Raw genomic sequence first — 12,283 nt, 5'->3', positions numbered from 1 at the left:
GAGCAGGTCAGATCCCAGCCCAGCAAGAGAACACACAGTTCTGCATTACTGAAGTTCTTAATAACAGGCATCTATTTAGTCCTAACGGATGTAAGAGAAAACCTCCAGCCTGGTGTCAGAGCAATTTTACTGAAGGAAGATTCAACAAAAAACTGCAGGGACTCTGTTCTCATTACTTATCTTTTCAGAGCCTTTATGCCCCTTATTCCTAAGTTTCCCAATTCTACATTCCAGATTTTTGGTCTAAAGGAAGAGTAAATCTTTTTGTCATGCCTTGTACAGAAAAGCATTGCTACTTAATGTTTGTCAGCTCTAGGCACCAACAAAAACAGTAGGATCAGAAACCAAGTATTCAATATGTATTCATGCTTCAGTAAAGCAACCTTTGAGCACAGTTGTGCTTTGGGAGTGGGGAACAGAGTGCATAATTTGTGACAAAACCAAGAGGCAAGCTACCCCATGGCACGAACTGTTGCAGAAAAAAGCTACCTAGATGCTCAGCATCCTAGCTCAAGGACCTCCTCATTTACACTGTGCTTGGCCATGCTTTTATTTTGTGCCTGAAGACTTCAGATTCTCTTATCTACAAGCTCAACTTTACACAAGCTGTTACTGCTAGCAAAGTAGCCCCATCATACAGAGCTTCCTGATAGTACAAGAGTAACACACCTTGTAAAGTTTACCAACATTCAGTTCACAGCAGCTTACATCTAGCCAACACACTGTCAAAGGCAGCAGACTATGCTGGACTCTGGCTGTACTCCTTCTACAGAGCTGCAGCTTTTTCAAAGAAGACATTTCTTTACATATGGCTTCATAGCTGGACGTACAGACACATAGGGATACCGAAGATTAGCCTCAGGACTAAGTCCACCAGCCTGAAAAATTTAAAGGGTGCAAAAGGGCCTCTCAAATACTTTTACAAACTGTTCAAATTTTGAAGACTGTAATTATCAGTTCCTCACCCACCTCTTTCAAGAATTTTAAGTATCTAAATAGTTCCAGTGCAAAAAATCAGATATGCAACTCAATGTATGCTTCTTCACTTCTCACTTATTCCAAGTGAGTAGATAGATGTTCTGGTTATAGACTTATTTATACCCATCAAATTCTTGAAAAGAAGTTCCAGAGAGCTACAAACATTACTACTGTAGCGTTATTCTCAAACATCAAGCAGCACACACAGCTGTTTTAGACTAAGCCCTCAATTATGTGTCCCTCCATGTCCCAGAGGACTTCTGAGACAATAAGCAGCAGGCGCCTTTAAAGACCTATCCTGCACAGGAAAGGTTTAAAGCAGTAGACAAACATACATTTTCTTGATACTAAATGTGGGAACCCAGGACTCTCCTCTGGGTGCCCTGGATGGCCAGAGCTGCTGGCAGGGGGCTCTGAGACCCTGGCATGCAGCCAAAGACACACGTGGGGTTTTGATCTTAGCCCGTGGAGCAACTTACTAACTCTGTATGAAGAATTACAAGACACACACACACAAGTTTAGATAGCATAGTAGAAGTAATCACGAAGTGAAAGGAAGGATTTTTGAGTGCTGTACAGGGGGGTTTTAAGCCTTGTACGCAGGGGTCCAAGTTTTGTACGTGGGGGTCAGGAGTTCTAAGATGGAGGGATTTGGGTGTGCCCTGTCCTCTTTCTTTCTCCTTCCTAGCCTCCATGTCTTTGGTGACGTTGGCACTCACAGATTGGTCTAGAGTAGAAAGTCACCATTCAATATAGATAGTAGGCATTGGGGAAAAAGTATAAACATGTAGTACACAATATATGATATAAAAGATGGCACCAGCCCCCTGGGAGGGCAGTGTGCCTTTGTCTGATCTGCTGAATGGGCCACAGCAGTTCAGAGAGAAGAATCTTTTAGATAAACAACAATAAACAACCTTGAAAACAGACAACAGAGGACTACTGAGTCTTTCTTTGAAGGCACGGGTTGGAGGAGAGACTTTTCCATCTTTCCCCAATCCGGGGGTTAAAAGCAAATCAATTAAGTCTTTTACATGACTCTTGAGACAGCCCTACTCACTCAAATTGTCAAATATTTCACTTTATAGGTAACTTACTACAAACATAGCTAAAAAACCAAAAGCAATGCTGTTGGTCTGGCTGACATGACACAGTAACAGTTTTGCAGCTGCTCTAGACTAGATGACTGTTTTATTTAATGCCACCATAATCATTTTAGCCCTGAGAAGAATAAATTTTTTGATGGCAGTACTATTCTTTAGTATGGATTAAAGATCACACTCTAGCAATTAGGCCATTCATCTTTAGCTAGCTTTATCATTCAGGTGTGCTACAACAGGGAAGAATCCATCACTGTTAAGAGACAAGAATGCCTGAAACAATTAGAGGAAAAATCTGTGGTAAGTCCTACACAGTCTGTGAATGTCCGTCCCATGTTACTTCTGCAGCAGGATAAGCCGGAATAGCTAGGTCAAAGTGATATTTTTCCAGAACTACCACCATCTCCATTACATGTAGATGCACATGTAAACATTGCCATCACTTCATACACTGCTTATTTTACCCCAAAGTATTTTGATTTCCACCTCTCTCCTAAATAGCACCACAATTTTGCTGGGGTGAAGATCTGGCACACAATCTGTAATGCTGAAGGGACTGTACCTTCCCAGTGGGCATATGTTGAAGGATGAATGTGTGAAAGCGTAGTTTCTAGAGCAATACATTCTTTACCACACTCCTCACCTTGCTATGAATACTCTAATGACAAAATCTTAGCTTCCTAATAGTTCTTACCACACAGTCCTCATGAAGCAGCAACAGATTGCAACATGTACAGCAAGAAGGCAGATTCAGGAGAATAGTTAGCCACAATAGAAAAAGGTTTTGTACTCTGTGCAGTGAGATATCTTTTTCAATACACAATACATACTAACTAGATAGTAGGAGAAAATGTACAACAATCAACTTCAAAGTTCCGTGGACATTTTTCATGAGAAATCTTATCTTGCCATGTTGCTCATCATCTCAATTCTTATAGACTGAATAGTCACCTCAGTGCCAAACCCTGAATTTACAGAGCAAGAACTGAAATTATTTGAGAACAAAATACCATACCTCTTCCCCCCCCCCCCCCATTTTTTGTGGGTGGTTTTAGGTTCTAAGGGAGTTTTTTTAAGCATCTGGAATAATGAAGAGAACTTACTATGGTAATTCAGAAGTCACTGGCAGATTCAGAAGCTTCTGGATCCATTTCAGACGTTTTGTTATATGGCAAAGTATGATTCTGAAAGAATTCTGATCCTTCCTGGCTTGTTACTCTGCTTTGGTAAGCAATGTGTAGCTACTGTGAAAAGGTTTATAGAAAGGTGATGGAAAAGACAGACAACCCCAAGACACAATTTAACCTCCAGATCCTTGACAATACTGGTGTAAGCAACGAATCCATACCTTGCCTTCATTCTCCTCTTAAGAAACAAGGTCAAACCAAGTGAGCTTTCAGCTCCCCTATACAACACTGACTAAGATTTGAAAGCCACCATGAAAATTATTATCCTCAATGTCCATTATCCTCCACAATGCCAGTCCAGTATTGACTACTCACAGAGAGCTGAAGCAGACAGATTACAACAGAAAATATACTGTTACCCAGCCACAACTCGTCTCTTCATAGTCTGCAAAACACTCTTTCCAGCAAAGAGTTCTGAAGAGAATACGGATAAAATAAAAATTAAAAAAAAAAACAACCACATGGCATTAGAAATGCAGTGACCCATCATCTATGCAGTATTGTTCTTGAGTGCCCTTCACCATGCAATCCCATCCTGCCTGCTGTCAGCAGTTAGCCATTCACCTCAGAAGAGCAAAGGCAAATAATCTGCTTGAATTCATTGTGTTTATGTGCTTGCTACCCACAGCACTTCAATGTTCCAAAAGCAAAGCACTTCTCAGAAGTTGGTGTTAAACCCTGATTTAATTCTCATGTGTCTTAAGATCTCAAAAGTAAGACATCAAAAACACTTCAGAAACTGACGACTGTAATCTTGTAAACTATTACTTGTTCTTGCTTACATGAAATACGGGACTGCTTTTCTTCGGTATTTTGTGGGTTTTTGTTGTTACTTTTTTTAAGGTGAAGTTTATGCAACTGTAGGATGAAGTAATGACAACAGGGAAGAAAAAAAAAGTGATGTACCATTTCTTCCCACCCTTTCCTTCCTTGTTTCCTTCCAGAACTTAACTCTTTCAGACATGATACTCAGAAGAGGAGTTATGCTTTCAGTTCTACAGTCTAATTTCTGAACATAAAAGAAGCTGACCTACTCTAGATAGCAGCATTAAGCTTTCTTCACTGAGGTGGTGAGACTAACCACTTTTTCATAGAGTAGAAAGGTTCATATCATTCTTCAGGAAAAGACATAAAACTCATAATGGACCACAAACTGCAAATTAGCTGTCTGGGATATGTAAAAAACAACAGTGTTTGAGAAACCTCTGAAATAATCTCTCTGTTCTAGCAGATCTGGCAAGGTGTTAATCAGAGTATGACATCCAGTTTTTTGACATCGTGCTTCAAGACAGATGTAACCAGCTGGAATGAGTATACAGGACAGCAATGAGAATGATCAGATGTCTGGAAACACATTCTTCAGGAGAAGATGAAAGACACTGGGGCTGCTTAGTCTAAAGAAATCCAGGAGGAGACAGGTTCAATTTGTGAAGGATGTCTTATATAACGTCACAGAAGAAGAAATAGTTCTACTGAAATACCATATGAAATGGTAATGCGTATGAGAAAATCTACATGTTTTCTAACTATAATTTATTTAGTTTGTAAATATATGTCATGACTTAGAAGAATTTACTGACAGCTAAAGCAGAAATAGAGGTAGAAGGACAATCTGTTCCACTGCTGTCTGAAGGATACCGAACAGCTGTGACAACAGATTCAATTCTGCTATGCTGGCAACAGGAACAAGGACAGGGCAAGAGGAGAAATGAAACCTGCAAGCACAGGATCAAACACTGGAGATCCATATAACTAAAAGAATACAGTAACAGAAAATCACAGAGAACATCAACATTTCATTATTTGACAGTAATTAAACAGGATATCAATGTGAAAACAGTATCTTCAAGCACTTCTCTCAATGGGATACTTTCAGCAGGTGGCACATAAAGTAAGCCTGAAATCATCTGTATGTACATCTTGGACCTCAGCCTTGCTTTTTTTCCACTGTCCTTAGGGATTTCCATGTGAATAGCTGCTCTCTGAGTTTCAAATTAACCTCTGCACTATAATGCACAGTGGTGTCCTTGCACAAAAAATAAGTTATTACACAGGTGGATTTGCCAGGTTGTTCTGCAGGTAGGCAGAAATTCAGCTGCAAACACTGACTACACCAAAATGGAAGGATGGGCAAAATCAAAGCACACAAAAAACAGGCAAAAAAAAATCTGGTTTCAGGTAATAAAGGAATCTAGCACAGGGGAATAAAGGGGACAGAATAAGGCTGCATATTCTAAGCAAACTCTCCCACCACAACACGAACTTGAGTTTATGCTGCTATCTCCTAGCACTACTAACTGATGGTGAGATATCAGATTGCCCTTACAGAATTTCAAAATTCCACTATTGCAATGTTGAGTTATTTTTGGGCTTACCTTCTCTATACTGTCACCTCAAAAGATGCCTGTAATTTATCTCCAAAGCATAAACAGAAATAACAAGCCTTTACCAGAAATTCACTGGTCTGCCAGCAGCTCTGTGTTTAGCTAACTGAACAGACAGACTTTGTATATTTCTACACGGTATTATACAGGCTTACCAACTGAGCACTAAACCATCTAGACACCACATAACTGTGGTAAGCATAGCCCCAGGCCCACCCACATGTATCATTCCTGCCGAGAACCAGGATATCTTAATCACCTAGCAGTGTGCTCCATCCTAACAGCAGCTATGGAGCTCCTACTCAGTGCAGTGAAAAAGCAAGTTCATATATTTTTTTTTAAATATTCACATTCACTCTACTCCTATCGTAAATGCATTTCACTGCAAATACATTCCACTCTTCAGGGGCTCATGCAGTTGAAAGAAGCAAGGAACCTGGTCTGAGTTTGAGTATTTAAGAAAAAAAAAAAAAGCAGGCAGATATAGAAAGGTGTATTTAGTTCCAATTCATCACACTGCTCTACAGTTGTATCAATGCACAGGACGCACAAGGAAAAGAGGAAAACCGGGAGCTACATAAACAGCCATTACTGCAGAGGGAAACATTCCTGACAACCACAGCTCAACTAGTTGAAAATAACTTCAACCAGCTTAACAGATATTCCTGTAGAAATGCAGGTTTCTCAAAAAAACCTTCGGACATCCAGCCGCATAAAGCCAAATTTAAAAAACGCCACCTAAGAGCAAACTAAAAAGTTGACCACAACGAAAGACCGTAAGTAAGGCACACAAGAGATGATGCACCGAAGCAAAGTAAAGCAGCAGTCAGACAGAACAATGCACTTGGCTGGGGTCATGGCTTGAAACAGATTTAAGAAGTGTGAATCATGCAACAAGAAATAAATAAAATAATTTTTAAAAATCCATCTCAAGACCCAAAAAGGTTGTTTTACTGTAACATTGTGGGGTGGTTGTTTTGTCTCAAGAGTGCTTAGTAGGTATTGTAGCTAGGTCAGGAGAGGAAAGGGAACAACAAGCATATCACGCTATAGATCTATCACCCACAGAGCTCCCCCATGATCCACAGCCTGCCATAAGCTCTCACCAGGCACCAGGGGATTACTGTAGCGTGGGGGCTTGCCCATCACTTCCTTCTGGCATTAAAGAGTTTGCTCTGGAGCGGCGCTTCCCAAAGATGACACGCTCGGGGATAGGAAGGAAAAGGAAAAAAAAAAAAAAAAAAAAAAAAAAAAAAAAAAAAAAAAAAACCACACACACACACATATATATAAACAAGCTCTCATAAAACAAAAAATCCGCTCTCCATACAATACCCCCTAACTCTCAAAAATCGGCAGCCAGAGTGCTAGAGCTGGCCGAGCAGAAACAAGAACGTCTCGGGTTTAGCCGGGGAGACTGACGCGAAGGCGCTGTCACCAGGTGGGCACGAAGCCGCTCCCCGCCGCGGGGTCACCCCCGCCCCGCCCCCGGGACGGCCGCGCTGCGCGGGTGCTCCTGGCGCGGCCCCGGAGCACAGAAGCAGCCGCCGCCGCCCCGACCCCGCGCACCTCCTCATCCCGCTCCTCCAGCGAGGCGTCGTCTTCTGCCCGCCCGCCGGGGATCGCCCGCTCCGACGAAGCCGTCGTCCCGCCGGGGGCCGTCGCCGCCCCGCCGCCCTCTCCCTCCTCGGAGAGAGTTTCCGAACCGGAGGAGGAGCCGGAGCAAGAGGAGCCGACGTGGCCGGTGCCCCGCGCCCGTTCCGAAGCCGCCGAAACTTTCTCCGCCATGGCCGGGGGCTCAGAGCTGTGCCGCCCGCATGCCCCGCCACCGGCAGCCACGCTCCCCCGCCCCGCAGAGCGCAGCGCGGCAGCGGCGCTCCCGGGCCGGGCCGGGCCAGGCACCGCGCTCTGGGCGGCAGGCGGCGCCTGCGGGCGGGCGGGGCGGGCTGGGCCGGGCCGGGCGGAGCCAGTGGTGCGGAGGACGGGCCCGGAGCGGCGGAGCGCGGCGGGAGGGCGGCAAGTGGCGGGGCTGGGTCTGCCCTACCGAGGGGGTGCTTCCCGCCGCGGCAGGGGCAGGGGAGAATTCGCGACATCCCGCGGCTGGCGGCGCCCTGCCGGCCCGGTCTCGCTGCCCGCAGCCCGGTGCGGAGAGAGCAGCGGGGACTGCCAGAGCCTGAGGTCTGCCGGGATCGACTCGGCGTGGGCGCAGCGAGCCACGCTCCGCTCCCGGGCGATGTCACGGGTTTAAGTAAGAGCAGCTATTTTACATTATTGTAAGGGTTTTCTGCGCCCCTCGCTTCCTCTAAAACGGAGCTACCGGCAATTTATGGCAGCAATTTTGCCGTGTTCGTATTATTTTGCAGAAGGCTACAGATGCCTAGTTGTGATCTTGCAGCAAACAGAAGTCCCTTTGAGTGTTTCAAACGGGATCGACATTGGAATTTGTGACCAAGCTTTCAGTCTGGAACCAAAGCAGATGACAAAAGTTAGGCATCTGAAAGCTTTTGCAATTCTTCCTGGAAAATTCCTTCATTTTTAGGACCTAAATGGCTTTTAAACGCAGTTATCCTGTAAATTTTTAAAATACTGTTTAGATATTAATTTGAAAAAAATCTCTCTTTTTTTTCCTCTCCTGAGAACAACAGGTCCTCAATTAATGTACTAATACTACTTATAAATATATGGTAGTAAATACCAGGGCCTTATTTGCTTATTCCTGGACCCCAGATTAATCCAATTGTGAAATCAAAACAGACTAAGAGCTTTTGTAATGAAGAAAGTCCCACAGCATCACTACAGAGTAGCTATCTTCTCCATTTCACAGAAAGATAAATGTGAGCACAGACCAGTTATTGATGTGCTCTAATTAAAACAGTACATAGTTGATGAAAATAGGAACCAGAATGCAAGTCTCTGCTTTTTCAGATTTCTAATTTGATCCGTTTATCCAGTATGACTACTACTACCACTGTTATTATTTTTACTATTATTATCATTAAATGGGTCATGAGATTACTAGTGGAAGGAAAAACAATGATTCACAATTCTCCAAATCTCAGTCCTTCTCTGTTTAGAGCAAGCATTTGATGCTAAATATTATGTTGTAACAATGCTGATAGCTCTGTGGTTTCTAATCAGTATTTAGACCAGACCTCTGAAAGTTAATTTATTGTGGAAGAGGATTATAAGAGTCACTAGGGACAGAATTTGACCCAGAAATTTGCCTATACCAATATTTAATGATAAGGAAATATGAAATATACACACACAGGCAAAAACTGATTTTGGCTAAATGAATTACACACATATACTGCTCCAAACCTAGCTAAATAATTTTAACTAACCAGTTAAACCAGAAAAGAGTTCCTCGTTGGTACTCCTCGTTCTGCACATAAGTTGTTATATCTCCAAAACCTGGACTTATTCATAATTCTTGAGTCCTTGATTATAAAACTAAACCTTTTCCTGTCAGAATCCGCCTCTGGTGTCATCCTCACAGCAGAACAAGTTGCTTAATTTCCTACCTGTTCTTCACAATGTATAAGGAAATTGCCAGGTGGTGAAAAGCAACACTGCAGGTCTCTGTCATTTCTTTCTCTTGCTGCCAGAGATGAGACTGGAAAAAAATAGAGCTTAGCCAAAGCACTTCTACACTTCAGTTATTATCAGCTGCCAGAACAGCCCTTGTAATCTGGGGGCAGCAAGGAATACATTAGAATAGTCACTGAACTGCTCTAATTTATGCCATAAATTGAAATCTAAGAAGGCACTCAAAATTTATTATATCACCCCAGAGTTATAAAGACAAGTGATGGTATTGTTATGCTCTGGCCTCTAGACTATGTAAGATCACGTGCTCTGCTAACATTATCTTACAGGAACAGAAGAGGGATGCTATGTTACCTATAGTTACTGAAAGGGAGTTAAAGCTAAAAGCAGCAAAGAAGGAAGCTTACCTCATTTTCCTTCCTGGGAAAAGCACTGTTGCCTCCACTTCCCCATCACAAATCAGCGAGGTACTTTGTAGCAAAACACTGAATAGCTAGCATGATTTGAGAAGCTCATTTTGAAAACATTTGTTGAGAAGAAGTCCATATATAATAAGCTTTGAGCACTAGCTCAGAGTCATGCAGTGGACTCATTTGGTGGAGAATATGGAGAGAAGGGTGTAGAGTGGTCTGATGTCAGCTATTACAGGTGGCTGGCTCAGTTTTGGATACATTCACCCATTTAGACACTTTTTTCCACCAGTACATTTTCAAGCAGCCATTCTCTGGTCTGCTCTCTGTCCTCCCCCCAGTACACACAGCAGTCACCCACTCTGTGCAGTTACAGCTGTTCAAGATGTGTGCTATTCACTGCTGTCATGTCAGTTAGCTGAAAACAAAATACAGGAGAATAAATAAAATTCATCTCAAAACTCCCTGAATATATACCTGTTTCTTCATGCTTGGGAAATTCTTACACTGTGCTGTCTTGAAGGACTGAGAGAATGACAGGCTAATGGATTTATTGACAAGTTTGGCACAAGATACCAAGGTATAGAGGAAACACTGGAAAAAGGCATGAAGAGGTATAGAAAAAAATTGTCAGCAAATAATATCTGTACATGAGACAGCAAGAAAAGTAAAATAGAAAGATAATAATTGGCTTTGTAATTGGCACTTCAAGATAAGATCAGGATCTTTACCAATAAATGATAGTGGGGAATCAAAAATGACAGGCAAAAAAGTAAACATTGCAGCAGTGTATTGAATAAACCAGAGAAGTCAGAGAGAAAGACTGTGAAGCTCATGAAAAAATTTTAAAAGGTGGGACAGTGGTTTCAGCAGGGCAAACATCTGTCCCATATTACAGCTTTAATTAGTCAAATACAAAAAAAAAGTAGAGCTTTACAGTAGCTACTACATCAGTTCCATGACATCAATTGTCTTCAAATCATTGCCTTTTTGATCTAGGCAATATTCCATCAAATTCTTTTTTATACTGCTTAGAATATTCATCTAACTCTTTGATTCTGAGTATTTAGGCAAAAGTCTACCTCTGGTAAGAAACAGTTTTCAAAATACATTGACAGTGGGGTTAGCACCTGAGAAAATCCCTAGGCAAAACTGACTGATGTGGCAAATGCAAGGCTCTCCAAATAAGATAGTTACACTTTCAGCAACAACAGCGCTGTGCTTCCCTTTCTGCATAGTAAATGTGCATTAAACCTGACCTGGAAGAACCACTTCTTTGGATGAGTAAGTCTCCATGCTTACTCAGTTCTTGCCCTCCCCGTTGAGACTGCCAACAGCATTGCCAATTAGTGCCAATCCTGAATGCAAATTGTAATACGAATAGGCCTTTCAATATTTAATTCTAGACTTTTGCACTGGTGGTATATAAATGTTTCATTAGTGCTTCCTTCCTTTCTGCCATCCTTTTCTCTGAAAAAGAGGCAAAGCTGTCTACCTGAAATACTAGCAGAAAATGGGCAAACAGGAACTTGTACTTTTAAATGCTCCTCCCAGCTCTAGCAGTAAACTTGGAATGAGAGTTGTTTTTCTTGGGAATCCTGATTTATTGAGAATGCATGTTACAGGGTCATAAAGACGACACTCCGTTTTTATGTGATGTTTTATCGCTACATATTCATGCTCAAGCAGTATCCAAATCAGGAATTCAAAAGCTTTCATTTGGTGGGGTTCAACTCAATAGTGTTAGTGGCGGGAATACTCACCAACACAAACAGCAGAGGTAGGCTGGAAGAGAATAAAAGCATGCATAAGGACAACTCTCATCTCTGAACTGACACAGGTACCACCTGTGTCATACAGCACAGTTTGGAGATCCCTTCTTTTTATGTCTGAAAATCTCCTTAGAGCTTAGAATCGACTTTGTACCTCTTTAAGAGAATCAATTCTGAGACTCCTTCTTACCATTAAAAAGCCTTTTTGACAACGAATGTGAGGCACAATTTACTTTCCCTAGCACTTGCAGAGCATGAAACAAGGGCATTTGAACATGCTGATTAGATTCAGATCATATCAAAAGGCATTAACAAGCTAGTCATGTTACATTGTAAATCCTAGCAAAAATAGGCATATGCATGGACAGAAATATTGCATTCAAATCTAATAAAAATGAGAAAAAATAAAACATTTCACATTTTAAATGAACATATAATTTACTAGATGTAAAATGTCTTTGCCAGGGAAGTAAACACAAATAGTGTAGGCCCCCACCTGCTGCAGGTGCCTTTATCAAGACCAAATAGTGTCACCATCTCGATAGCTAGAGATTATGTGATATGGACTAAACAGTGTAATTGCTAAAGACTCTTTTTCCAGATTACTGGCACTTGAGGACCTGCATGAGCACTGCATGAATCACTGTCCCAAGACCTGCAGAAAATCATGCTTAGATGAAACCACTGGCAGATGTTTACACTCTGACATTCACATTTCTATTACCTTCTGTATTAAAAAAAAGAAATGCTGCTCAACACAGTACACATCACAGAGCATTGGAAGGCTGTACAGGAATGTGGGGAAACACAACACAGTGAGTGATCCCCTTGTCAGGTCTCCCTCAAGGTGTTGCTTTGGGGTTATACCACTATGACTAAATATCAGAAACCCACCCTCAGTTT

At 42.1% G+C, this 12,283-nt stretch overlaps 1 protein-coding gene across 3 annotated transcripts in view; it reads right to left on the bottom strand.

Annotated features, from left to right (window-relative positions):
- The window catches only part of MAST4 (microtubule associated serine/threonine kinase family member 4), a 292,655-nt gene extending 285,065 nt beyond the window's left edge, over positions 1-7,590 (bottom strand). For all 3 annotated transcript variants that reach the window (XM_038123723.1, XM_038123724.1, XM_038123725.1), the window contains exon 1: positions 7,219-7,590. In XM_038123723.1, coding sequence (XP_037979651.1) covers positions 7,219-7,437 — 219 coding nt within the window. In that variant the 5' untranslated portion in view covers positions 7,438-7,590. The remainder of the gene's footprint in view (positions 1-7,218) is intronic.
- Positions 7,591-12,283: the final 4,693 nt, after the last annotated feature.

This window comes from Motacilla alba, chromosome Z (genome assembly GCF_015832195.1).
Source record: "Motacilla alba alba isolate MOTALB_02 chromosome Z, Motacilla_alba_V1.0_pri, whole genome shotgun sequence".
Lineage (NCBI taxonomy): Eukaryota > Metazoa > Chordata > Aves > Passeriformes > Motacillidae > Motacilla > Motacilla alba.
Note: the sequence above shows the minus strand (reverse complement) of the source record. Positions and strands in the feature narration are given on the sequence as shown.